The sequence below is a fragment of the Nematolebias whitei genome, chromosome 4 (genome assembly GCF_014905685.2).
Source record: "Nematolebias whitei isolate Nwh7 chromosome 4, NemWhi1, whole genome shotgun sequence".
NCBI classification, from domain to species: domain Eukaryota; kingdom Metazoa; phylum Chordata; class Actinopteri; order Cyprinodontiformes; family Rivulidae; genus Nematolebias; species Nematolebias whitei.
In genome coordinates, this window is record NC_056501.1 from 20,010,004 (window position 1) to 20,023,611 (window position 13,608).

Here is a 13,608-nt window from a genome sequence, read left to right on the forward strand (position 1 = left end):
CCCCCCGTATTGTGTTGACATCTTCATGTTTGCGTTTGTAGATCCCGTTACTGGGCGGAGGACTTTCCCTCCATGGGAAGAGAGTCACTGACGACCTGCGTCCTTTCCATGATCGCATGGAGGAGTGTTTCAAACAGCTGAAGAAGAAAGTGGAGAAGGAGTATGGAGTGAGAGAGCTGGTAAGAATTATGTGAAAATATAAGAGAACGGGGGAAATACAAACAAAATGTGGGTAAATAAGAACTGTTATTCTTCTGCAGTGGCAAAAACCTTCTCTGAAAGACTGAAACATAGTTACTTTGCAGGAACTTTATAAATAAACTGTATATTAAAGTGATTTTAAAAACCAAATGACTTTTAAAACTTCACTTTTGATATGAAATTTGATTAAATATGGTCATAACTTCTAAACTAGCTCTGACCATAATGAGATATTGCATTGAGTGGAGGATGGTGTGTTTTAGTGACTGCTGTCTCTGCCTTTTTGAGTCTTAGAGTGTAACTGCTTTGTCTGTCCAAGTCAGAATTGTGGTATTTACATTTTTTAACCACTTGAGCTTTGTCTGTATTATAATAAAAGGTCTCATCTTTCTCCAGCCAGACCTTGATGATAGAAAGTCCACTCGTCCTCGCTCAATGCTGCGCTCCTTCCGTCAGTCCATCATCTCAATATCTTCCCTGCAGGGCTCTGAATGTGGGACTCCAACCAAACTTCATGCAGACAGGTACCATATTTGTTTTGACATTTCAACCTTTAACATCTCATCTCAAAATAATCAGTTTTACTGATAACCTGGATCTCCTCTCAGAGACCTTGCTCCAGAGTCACCGAGCTACGCCACGCTGCCTCGCTCCAGTGGCAGTGTTAGTATGAGCACCGTGGAGGAGGGGATGGTGACGGTGGGCGACGCAGAGGTCAAGCTGAGGAAGAGCAAGAAGAAGAAGAAAAGGAGCAGCATGATCTTCATCACAGAGGAGAGAGAAATCACAAATGTTCTGGACTGCAAGCGGGTGAGATAGAGGGCCAGTGCTGTATGTCTGTTTGTGTGTGTATGTTGTTAAGACATAAAAGTATGTGTGTGTGTGTGTGTGTATGTGTGTGTTGCAGTGCTTTGAATTGTTTTTGTGTGTGTTCTCTGTCTCCCTCTAGTTGTCAAAGAAGCAGGAGTTCCGCAGCGACACCAACTTGTCTGAGTCGAATCAAGGAAACGTGTTGTTGACCAATGCCAACTCCAGGTCCCTGCCAGCCATCACAGGTGACTCCCCCCCCCACCCCCACCACCACCACCCCACCCCCCGGTTTGTCTTTCTATCTTTACAGGGACTTTGCATTGTCGTCCATTCATTTTTGATTCATTTCTATACCCTAACTCTAACCCTTAAACTAAACCTAACCAGTACTAGTACATACATAACCCTAAACCTAACCCTTAACCCGCCAATGACACTTGAACCTTATGGGGACCAGGCTTTGGTCCTCACAAAGAGCAGTTGGTCCTCACAATGTAGTATGTGTTCAAAAATGGTCCTCAAAAAGTGACATAAACAAGCACACACACACACACTTAAATACAACAGTCTTGCACAGCAAAGATGAGAGGTCATGACCTGTATTCCCCTGGAATACACAACACAATTTTCAAATGTAAAGCAGCAAAGTGGTATTTATATATATTTAAATATGCAATATATATATATATATATATATATATATATATATATATATATATATATATATATGCAGGATATATATTTATGTATATATGTTTTCCTCTAGTTTTCACATCACCATATTAGTTGCATGTCCTTGCACTTGTGGTGGTGCATGACACCACAGTTCGCTGATGCTTTGCTGGCCTCCTGCCACAATCAGACGAGCTGAGCCAGCACAAGCTGTGGTGTTAATACACTAACTCCGATTAGTACTGCTGGCTTTGTCTGATCTAACACACATCTGCAGCAGCGCTGCCAGAGCAGATAATCAGCAGCAGAACAGCTGCAAGAGCTCCATGAGTCAGTGTTTGGCTGCAGAACGAGGCTGAAAAGTCACTGTAAGATAATAAATGAGCTTGTTCTGCATTTTTTTTGTCCTTCTACAGGTCTGACCCTGTCAGTGATGGGCGGGGGAGAAGAAGTGGATTCACCCCGAGCCAGGAGGGACAGTAAGAGCATGTCTGTCTGTGGGACCTCTGACCGAACAGCAGACAGACGCTCAAAGGGCGTCATCAACTTACTCTTCAAGTCCAAGGTACTAAAATAAGCAGCGTTTCGTCAAATCTCTTAGGGATTAGAACATTTTGGTGTTTTTATGATCTCACAGTCAGGAAAGTGATTTATGTGGGGATCCACCACATCATCTCTAAAATTTTACTTCATTCTGTAAATCTGTTTAACGTACCCTGTGTCTAGTCTTTATGGACGTTACTCGTCTGAACTGGCATTATGATGAACATTTTTAGACAATCACAGCTTAGGTTGAACAATTGTTTATAAACCTTTCACTGAAATGTTCAACTGGTAGTTGATGGTGTCACACATTAACTTTAGAAAAATCTAAAAATGTCTAATCTTGAGTAAAATAACCTTTTATAGCTCCCACAACTTTTTAGCTCATATTCATAGTAGACATGAAAGCAGAGATTTTTTATTTATTTCTCAGTGTCTCCCAGTGTTAAACCACTTATCATTTTGTTCTTTTTTAATTATTAAACTTTGTTTAACCCCAATGAGATCACAGATCGCGTTTGCAAGGGAGGCCTGGGCCTGAAGGCAGCCTAACATGCATGGTTTAGAAAACCCATGCAAACATGAGGAGAACATGCAAACTCCACACTGAAAGACACCAGGTCCAGTCCGAGGATTGAACCCAGGACTTACTTGCTGTGACGCAACAATGCTAACCACTAATCCAGCGTGCTGTTCTTAAATCAGTTCAAAATACAAATACACCCCAACGGTAGTTCCGTTTTATTTTACCTCTAATCATCTTCCTCACAGCTGGAAATGAAGAGCCATGCTTCCTTTATAAAACACCAGAGAAGCATAAAAAAATCTCACGTGTGCCCATCAGCGTTTTCTGGCACTCTCAGTTCAGGATACGTAGAAACATAACGATGTTTAAACACAGAAACTGGTTCTTTTAGGCTTAATTTTTTGTCTCGCTCTGCTTTATATTATCCTGGCAGACAGGGAGTGACAGACACAGGTATGTGGTTACCATGGTGACTAACCACAGGCACTAATTTGTACAGTTTTTAAAATGAAGTATCATTTTTATGTAGTTCATCAAAATGTGGATCTATTTGTAGACGTTACAAAACGGATGCTGGAGTTTTAGGCGGTAGTGGCACCATTAAAATTTTTAGTGATAATGTTCACAATATAAAATATAAAAAATAAAATAAAGTGAAAATTCCTCTTGTGATACTTATTTGTGTTGATAGAAAGCGCATGTTGCCTCTCTGAGTACACCTTTGTTTTTAACAGAGCTCCAGGACAGAAGATGTGAAAAGCAGTGAAGCAGCCAAAGAAAGTGGCAATCATTTCTAAAGTTTCTTCTTTTAATTTCACTTTTTTTGTTTCATTCATTTTCATGGATTTTCTTACTAAAAGTTTTAAACTTGTTACCAAAACCAAAACGAACTCCCTGTCTGCGGCTGCCTGCCAGTCTCAGTATCTCTGTTGCCTTGATGTAATAGATTGTTCCTGTCAATAAAGACTTCTTTTGTTGCTTGACTGACCTTTTTTCCTGTTAATTTGAATCATTCCCACAGAAGCTAAATGCCACCTTACGTCTGTTCAATCAATTCTGCTTCTACTACAATGAGCAAACACAAGCTCCCCCGTCCGTTGCACGGGATTGAAAAGCTTCTTAAAATACAATTTCCAGCGCTTGTTGTGATTGACGTTAATGAGAAGACAAGAATTCAGCGAAGCGAAAAGGTTACCGTGTCCTCCCGCAGGACTGCGAGCAGCAACGCCCAGTCAAAAAGTTCTGGCACCGGTTTACCCAACAAGAACGTAATGAGATTAAATGGGCTGAGTCTGGAGGGGCTGCTTTTGAGCGGATCATGAAACTTTTATCCCTCCGAGGTTTATGAAGATACTGTGGGGCGTTTGTTTTACTACATGAGTGTTTTAGGTCTGAAGTCGGGTGACTTTTAATGACCGCAAATAAAATCAAATAAAATGAAATGGTTTTATTGCCTGAAAGCAAATCAGCTACATTGTTTTTGCATGTGTCTGTTTTTCCTTTTGTCTCTCTGTTAGCAAAATAGCTCATAAACCACTGAATGGGTTTGAACCTCAGTTCTTCAAACTCTGACTGTAATCATTTGATCAACATCTACAGTTTATTGAACTTCTTGAATCACCACAGCTAAACAGTTTTATCCAACAACAACAAAGATTAAAACGTGTTCTTACACGTATTGAGCTAAAATAAGATGTGGTAGTAGCTTAGAGCCATCCCTAACACATACTCTGAGCACAAACTGGTCACTTGAGATTTGTTTTTAAAACTGCACCTTTAAATATTAACCAACTTGAGTATACCGTATTTTTTGGACTTTAAAGCACATTAAGTGAAACAAGTTCATTTTGACAGATTTTTGAGCACCGTGTACCACATGAAATCGGTTCGAGGTCAGTAAGCAGAACCATTAATACATGAGGTGCACCAGATTATAAGGCCCACTGTCAATTTTTGAGAAAATTAAAGTATTTTAAGTGTGCATTATAGTCTGAAAAATATGGTAATATAGTAGTTGTCAAATAGGAACATTAATATCTCAACTGTACCAACAATACGATAGTAATATGTTTGTCCACTGGATATAATTTCTTCAAGAAATGATAATAACCCTTTAATTTGTGTTGTTTGTTAAATTAAAGCGATGGAAGAAGCCAACATGGCATCAAAACTCATGCTAAGTCAAATTAATTGTCTCCTTGTCCTTCATGAAGTTTATATTAAGAGACATGTTTGTTTCTCTCCCAGGTGCTTTTTTTTCTGTTTGTTTTAAATGAGAGAGTTTTAGCTCTTTAAATTTGAACTCCAGGTTCGTGTTGCTGGATGTTTATCTAGTTATGCCCTGAAGAATTGGTTCTTTGAGTGAGAGGGAGTGTAAAAAAATAAAAGAACATGCTCAGGTTGGAGCCATTCACCTGGGATGGTGTTGAGTCGTCATCTCAGGTCTGAACAGGGGTCAAAGGGGGGAGGGGGATGAAACCCCCCTCAAAGGGTTTTTATACAGAACATTTCTGTGTTTTAATCCTTTTGAGGGAGAACAGAAAATAAAACATCTCAATGAGAGACGATTGTGCCCTCAGGTCTGTTGTGGAGCTTACAGTTAGTGATTTGTGTCACCAGTGGGTCCGTCTGGGCTTATTCTAAATCCACACAGATAAACCACTCAAAGTCCTGACAGATAGTGTGTAAATGAGGTGTCTTATGTTGTACTTTCCTCATTGAGTTCAGTGGCATTTTAATAACGACGTTAAGATCAGTTGATAAAAAGGCAGAGCGGCCGCTGCATTTGATGAATGTAAATTAGTTAGACCAGGTAATCAAATACAGAAATAATATCTTACCTGCTCCACTAAAATGTCACAAAGTCTGTATATATATATATATATATATATATATATATATATATAGACACAAGGGCATTAAGTTATGGTTTTTGTTTGCAATGTCAGCAAAATATCTTAAAATCCAGTGAGCAGACATTAATGAAACTTGCAGAAACTAATCTCTACATGTAAATCTACAATAGATTATTTTTAATAGAGTTGAATAAGACATTTGGGGTGTATTGGTGATGCTGTGATTCACTGCCATAACCAGAGAGGGATGCGTCTGGACTCAGCATTGCTGTAGATATTTGCTAAATATCCAACAGTAAGGGCTGATTATGCCAAAATTGTAAAAAAAAATCATTATGGTAATATATAATATTAGAATGCATATAAGGTTTCTAATGTATATAAAAATGTAAAAATGCCACAAAGCTGTGTGCTACAGTTGTACCAGGAGAAAAAAAAAAAAAAAAGTTTCATTTCTCAAGTCAGCAGATTTGATTTGATTTGCCTCCTATGTAAATGGGATTCATCCAGAATTAAACTAATAATGTAACCATTTAAAATTAAAATTATCCTATAAAGTCGATGTAAATCACTGTTAATTATTGATTTAGCTCATAGATATTAGTTCTGTGGCATATGTTGTTCTACAGTGTAGCTCTACGCTGAACCATGGTACAATTTAGCACAAATTGTTAAATAGTACAATTTAACGTTGCCTCCAATTTATGTAACATTTACACAATGTAAAATAATATTATATATTTGACTATTTTTAGGTTTCCATGACACAAAGCTGATCTGTCGAGAAGATGGTTAATCATTATCTGTAGATTCATCCTTCATAGTATCATTTTCTAAGTCTCAACTACATAACAGGTAAATAATAATAACTACATGTTATTCCAATACTGTTATGCAACACCCTTTATATGTAAAAATTTAGTTGTGTGTGTCATTGACTGACTTTGGATCTTGTTTAGTTAATCACTACTTATAAACAATATGTTTTCCTATAGATGTTTTGTATGATTGTTGAATGAAATTAACTATGATGATCAATTATATTAATTAAAACAAAAAGATTACAAATAATTTGTAATACAGAACCATCTGGGCTTGCTGTTAATCAAATAGTTGCTTTAACTGTGAACCGTTGCCCTCTTTAACGCCATCTTTGCTCCTCCACAATGTTGCAGATGCAAATTGTCTTATTTAACTCCCAGGCACTATCCAACATTTTTCAGTCAGGTCATCTGGACAGTTTCTTTTTTTGTGCTGAAACGTTTCGCCTTCCATCCAGAAGGCTTCATCAGTCAAGGAAACACACAACAAAACTGATTCTTCCCCCAACAGCTTACTCCAAAGTGGAACAAACCAGTTTTGCTTGTGATAAGATGGTCTCTTTGGTACGCACCCTCCTCCATTGCCGGCCCTCTTCCTTGTTGACAGTCTTGTCAAATTGGTTGAAAACAACAAAGTCCATGCTCAACAATCCAGGTATACAATCCAACATTTTTCAGTCAGGTCATCTGGACAGTTTCTTTTTTTTGTGCTGAAACTGTCCAGATGACCTGACTGAAAAATGTTGGATTGTATACCTGGACTATTGAGCATGGACTTTGTTGTTCTCAGGCACTATCTGATGCGAGATCTGTTTATAAAACTTTTGGAGTCATCTCTGTCTGTCTATTAGCAAAATCTCTCGAGCCACTAGATGAATTTTAATGAAACTCAGAATTCAGCTTCAGCTGATTCATCCCCAGAGGAAATCAAAAGCAACATGGTCACCACTGGTAAACAACACCATCCAGCACAACAATGGCTCTACCTCAGTGAACCTTACTCATTTTGAGCTAATGTTTTGCGTAAGAGTAGCTGACGTTCACCCCACCACCTGCTTTAAGTGAATGATTGTGCATAAATTAATTTAAGGTTTGAGCTAAAAAGTTTGTCCCTCTGTTGCGCCTCAGAACAAGATGATTTTAATTTAAAACTCTGGCATGAGAAGTGGTGAGCATTATGCTTTCCTTTAAGAAATACTAAGCTGTTAGTTTTTAAATAATGAATGGATGAACACGTCACTTTGTTTTTCCTCAGGATGTTTGATTTTAGTGTTTCTATGAGTTCTCCACCAATGATTAAGGTGATTAAGAGCAGTCAAAGTGTGGCTCACCTGCATTATTAATACAGTCATTAGCTCTTTCCACACTCACCACAAACTTGCCCCTTTCAGACAGTTTAAAGTTGCAGACCAACCATTTAAATCTCATACAAACTCCTGCCCTGTGGCCCTTCGGCCTGGAACACTGAGTTTCTGATTAAACGCAGCAGCGCTCGGCGATTTCACTCCCACAGGAATCTATCTTACAAAAATAAAAAGGATGGATTGGGTTAGTTAAAGGATGTGCTGTAAATCCTCACAGAAAATGACGCTGCATCATTGCTCGACTGTCCAAAGAGATTTATTACTAAACTGAAACGAGTGTAAATTTACCAAAACACAGTGTCTGTGGAGTTTCTCTGATTCATCACGACTCTTTGGTTTTTCTCAAGGTATCGGATTTAAAGGACCAAGCCTTCTGCTGAACTCTTATGTTTTTCATGATGCTAAAGTCTGTTACAGTGGCAAGAAGTATGTTTACTGCAGGTTTCACAAAAGTATGCACTCAGAGCTGTGGTCCATGATGTCCACTAGAGGGCAGTAAAATATAGCTTTAATTCAGTTTGGCTTTGACAGATCAACTGGGTAATTTATACAGGATATAAGTGTTAAAATATAAAACTATTTATATAGAGGAGATGCACAATAATCCAAAAACTTACAAGCATGACTTGTTGGGATTTAGTGAAGGAGTGTGCGAGGTCAACAAGTTTTGTTTTTAGTTTTATATATATATATATATATATATATATTTCTGATCAGAGAGGTTCAGTGTTGGTTCTGACAGAGGAGACAAGTGTTCTCTGTGGGACTGAAAGCTTCAGTGCTCCTCACTTCTCCCTGGAGTTACTAACACAAAACAGCATCAGCAACACCTCCACCCAGGAAGCATCATTTGCAACTTCTCAACCGTTTGGCTCCATAGAAAAGATACTTGACAGCCATCTTTCCTGCTGATCGGTGAACCCTGCCGTACACAGTTCTGAAAAGGCTGTTTAAAAGACTGCTTCAGGTTTCTGGCTCTGCTTTCATGTAAGGTAAAGAACAAAGAGAGCTCTATGCTGCATATTATTATATATTTCTACATGAAATGTGTTGCAGCTTTTGTAAAATGATACAAAGCCAATCCAGTTTTCTGCTCCAGCAGTTTTTTTTCTTTGCTCAGTCATGATTTGAATTACGCTTCCCTTCTGCAGAGCCAAGGTCTTAAAGTTTATTTTGCTCGTCTTCGCAGTGTTTGTGCACATTTAAAGGAGAGTGGGGTCAGTGGCATCATCTTATGTTGATCTTGGTGATTGTTTACAGGCGAGAATCACTGTTTCTCTGAGTTTTACCCTCATTTGAAATGAAAGGAAATGTGGTTTGTCTCTTCATGGTAAATGTTTCTTGGCCCAAATTATTTCAATTCAATTCAACCTTTATTTATACAGGTTAGTCTCATTGAGCCCCGATGACTCATTTACAAGAAATCACTGTTTATTATCTGATTTTATTATTATCTGAGTCAGCTTCTCATAGTGACACTGTTTTATATGCCTTTCTCAAACGATTATTTTAAACAAAAATTCTTCTTGTTCTTTCAGCTTTTCCCTCTTCAAGGGTCACCAGAGCGACTCATCCTCCCCCGCCTCACCCTGTCCTCTGCATCCTCTGTCCCCACTCCAACTACACTACCTCCATGTTCTCTCTAACGACATCTCTCGTCTTGGTCTTTTTCATGACAGCATTTCTAACATCCTTCTACCAATATGCAGTATCTACTGTCCCTCCTCTGGACATGTCCAAACCATCTCAGTCGTTTTAAATCTTCAAACCATTTTAAACAATAGTTCTGCTCTTTTAAAACGAGGTTCTGATCATGTATTATCCTACTTATAGATAGCTCTTTCAAGGACAATGATTTATAGAAATAAAGTTTAATTCTGACCATTGAAACAATCAGTATGAGCAAAGCAAAGACCATTAATTGCTGCTAAGTGCTAACACCTCCAATAGTAAAGACATTTTCATGGGACTGACCACTGATTTTGGAATGGCAGACTAAAACAGATTTACTGGAGATTTGTTCTGCTGTTGTCATATATGGGCTATTTGGGAGTTATTACATCTGGTTCTGTTATTTTAATTTTACACTTGGTAATACTAACTGAGAATGTTAGAATCACAGTTTACCTCATCAAAGATTGTCCTCTCCCCTCTTAAATCCATTGTCATTAAAAAATGATCATATGACTGTTTGAAGGAACTTGTAGAAGGAGGTCAATGCCCTTCATACCATCTTGATAAATGCACTATCATTGAAATTATACATCGTAAAACAAATTATGCACAAAAGTGTAAATGTCAATTTTTTTTTATTTTTATTTTTTTTTTTTTTTTATGTTTTACAGCAGGTTTAAAATAATTGAGGTTGAACCGAGGTTGTATTATATAGTTTGGATTTACAGCTGGACCAGATAATGCAACAAAATATAGTATAAAAATAAGAAAAAAAAATAAAAAAATATGAAACATACATGTAAAATAATGGCAAACGTACTTAAGTTTATATATAGGTCTTAGGTTAGGATTGTGTGCACAGATTTGAGATTATTGGTTGAAGATGAAGAATCCCTTTGATCGTTGACCCCCCACCCTGACTAAATGTTAGCTTTTCAATGTTTTCAGAATTCTACTAGTTCTCCAAACTGATTATTTTCAAAAACCTTCCAATAACTCATAAGATAATTGCTCATAACCTTTTCACAGAATCCCATTTGTAAAAGGTTGGAAGAGTTGCTTTCAGATCTGCCTGTGATGTAACTCCTACTTCATCCTGTAGAGGGCGGTGTTGAGTTGTGGCAGCAATGGATTCTCTCCTCGATGCTTGCTGGAGGAAGCTGAGTGTTGGATACAGAAGTTGTTGTACTGTATACCCTGCACAACTGTCTAAATCAAGGCAGCTCGCATCTCCAACCATTCCCTCCCCACCTCCCCTCACCCTCAGCTCCTTCAGTACCAGTTCACTCTCCTCTCCACACCTCTCTCTTATTGCCTGGCCCTTACATCTTCGTCCCCACCTCAGTCCTTTTTGCCCTCCCTTGGACGCTCTTTTGCGCTCCTTTTCTCTCTGACAAGTTTTGCAAACAGCTGAAAGGAAAGAAAGCAGGACAGCACTAAGAGTGTTATTGTGGTTGTGTGATAATTCTTTATCTAACTAATCATTAAGGCAAATCATGTTACTCACATTCCCTCATCCATGAGTCATTCATCAGGTTTTATGGGACTATAATAGTTTCCAGTATATGCTTGCAGCATAGGGTCCAGACATGCACACCACCCCATCCACTGGTGCAAGACAGTGAAAAGTCCAGTATACTCATACTGTAATTAACCCCAAAAAACCCTGAAAAATACATTTACCACATATTTTAAACACAGTAGAATGATAGAGTTCTGGCTCCAAACATTGACTTAGATCAAAAAATATATTATTTATGTATTGTAAATAACTGGTTCATAAGACATCCTGTAAATGGTTCAATTTCAAACAGATGGGAAAACAAAAATTGATTTAAACTACCTAACGGCATGAAGCACAGAGTCAGAAGTCTTTTACTGTACTGCATGTGCTTCAGCAGAGCATTTGTCACAGTTGAAGTTTTCTATAAACACAGTGTAGTTACTGTGGAGAAAGGAGACCTGTTCTCAGGTGGATCAGAAGTAGAATGATCGCTGAGACCACAACTTTTAATCTTTGTTAAAAATGGAGTTCTTATTGTGTCCAGACATTGCTCAATACTTTTGTGTTGTTAGCCAAAATGACTTCCCATTTTGTCTGAATACAAATTCATGATTCATATGATAGTTTTATTTTCCTCAACTTCTCTAATGTTTCATCTTCTGTTTTGTTTTAATGGCCTGTAAGCCTCAGAGTTCTGACTCAACTCATACCGCTCATTTTTAGACCCCAACAAATTAAAAGATGAGAACTGTTGACCTATTTATCATAGATTACCATGTGATGTGTCAAAGTTTATCCAGGACATTATACAAATAATGTGAAATGGTAATTATTCAATACAATCCAGTTCAGTTTATTTATATAGCACCTCCTCCATGGGGGAGGTGGGGTCATTGAGTCTGAGTGGGCCATGTTCCGTGCCTCTATTGTCGAAGCGGCTTACTGGAGCTGCGGCCGCAAGGTTTACGGTGCCTGTCGCTGCGGCAACCCTCAAACCTGGTGGTGGACACTGTCGGTGAGAGATGCTGTTAGGCTGAAGAAGGAGTCCTATTGGGTCTTTTTGGTCTGTGGGACCCCGTAAGCAGCTGATGGGTCTAGGCAGTCCAAGCGGCATGCGGCTCGGGTGGTTGCTGATGCAAAAACTCAGGCATGGGAGGAGTTCGGAGAGGCCATGGAGAATGACTTCCACACGGCTTCGAGGTGTCTCAGGGGAGGAAAGTGGTACGCCACCAGCACTGTTTATAGTGGGGGTGGTGTGCTGCTGACCTCACCTCGGGATGTCGTGGGTCGGTGGGCGGAATACGTTGAAGACCTCCTCAATCCCACCGGCACATCTTCCACTGAGGAAGCGGAGCCTGGGGACCCTGGGTTGGGCCCTCCAATCTCTGGTGCTGAGGTCACTGAGGTTGTTAAAAAGCTCCTCGGTGGCAGGGCCCCAGGGGTGGATGAGATTCGCCCGGAGTTCCTTAAGGCTCTGGATGTTGTAGGGTTGTGTTGGCTCACGCGACTCTGCAATATTGCGTGGACATCGGGGGAAGTTCCCCTGGATTGGCAGACCGGGATGGTGGTCCCCCTATTCAAAAAGGGGTATCGTAGAGTGTGTTCCAACTACAGGGGGATCACACTTTTAAGCCTCCCTGGTAAGGTCTATTCGGGGGTTCTGGAGAGGAGGGTCCGTCGGATAGTCGAACCTCAGATTCAGGAGGAGCAGTGCGGTTTTCGTCCTGGTCGTGGAACACTGGACCAGCTCTACACTCTAAGCAGGGTCCTGGAGGGTGCATGGGAGTTTGCCCAACCGGTTTACATGTGTTTTGTAGACTTGGAGGCCTTAGGATTGCATCTCTGCTTTTTGCAGATGATGTGGTCCTGTTGGCTTCATCAGATCGTGATCTACAACTTTTGCTGGAACGGTTCGCAGCCAAGTGCGACGCAGCCGGGATGAAGATCAGTTCCTCCAAATCTGAGGCCATGGTCTTGAGCCGGAAAAGGGTAGAGTGCCCTCTCCGAGTCAGGGAGGAGGTCCTGCCCCAAGTGGAGGAGTTCAAGTATCTTGGGGTCTTGTTCACGAATGAGGGAAAATGGAGCGTGAGATCGATAGGCGGATAGGTGCAGCGTCTGCAGTGAAGCGGGTGCTGTACAGGTCTGTCGTGGTGAAGAGAGAGCTGAGTCAAAAGGTGAAGCTCTCAATTTACTGATAGATCTACGTTCCTACCCTCATCTATGGTCATGAGCTTTGGGTTGTGACCGAAAGAACGAGATCTCGGATACAAGCGGATATTCAAGTCTCTGTAGTAGAATATTGTGATCAACTATATCAAATGCAGCACTGAGGTCTCACAGGACCAGTGTAGACACATGTACACTGTCAGAAGCCATGAGAATATCATTGGTCACTTTCACCAGTGCAGATTCTGTGCTATGATGAGCTCTAAAACCTCACTGAAACTCTTCAAACAGATTGTTTCTTTGCAGATGATCTCATAACTGACCAGCAACTATTTTCTCAAGAATTTTTGAAATGAAAGTTAAATTAGATATAGGTCTATAATTGGCTAGGATTCCTGAGTCAAAGTTATGTTTCTTAAGTAAAGGTTTAATTACAGGACTCTTAAAGCACTGTTGTACGTAGCCATTTTTT

General features: G+C 39.7%; 1 protein-coding gene across 1 annotated transcript in view; it reads left to right on the top strand.

Annotated features, from left to right (window-relative positions):
* The window catches only part of LOC119408457 (dedicator of cytokinesis protein 2-like), a 135,494-nt gene extending 131,945 nt beyond the window's left edge, over nt 1-3,549 (top strand). The window contains exons 46-51 of the mRNA XM_037675283.1: nt 42-179; nt 598-725; nt 810-1,011; nt 1,151-1,256; nt 2,100-2,248; nt 3,487-3,549. Of these exons, the coding sequence (XP_037531211.1) occupies nt 42-179; nt 598-725; nt 810-1,011; nt 1,151-1,256; nt 2,100-2,248; nt 3,487-3,549 (786 nt within the window). The remainder of the gene's footprint in view (nt 1-41; nt 180-597; nt 726-809; nt 1,012-1,150; nt 1,257-2,099; nt 2,249-3,486) is intronic.
* The last annotated feature ends 10,059 nt before the right edge of the window (nt 3,550-13,608 follow it).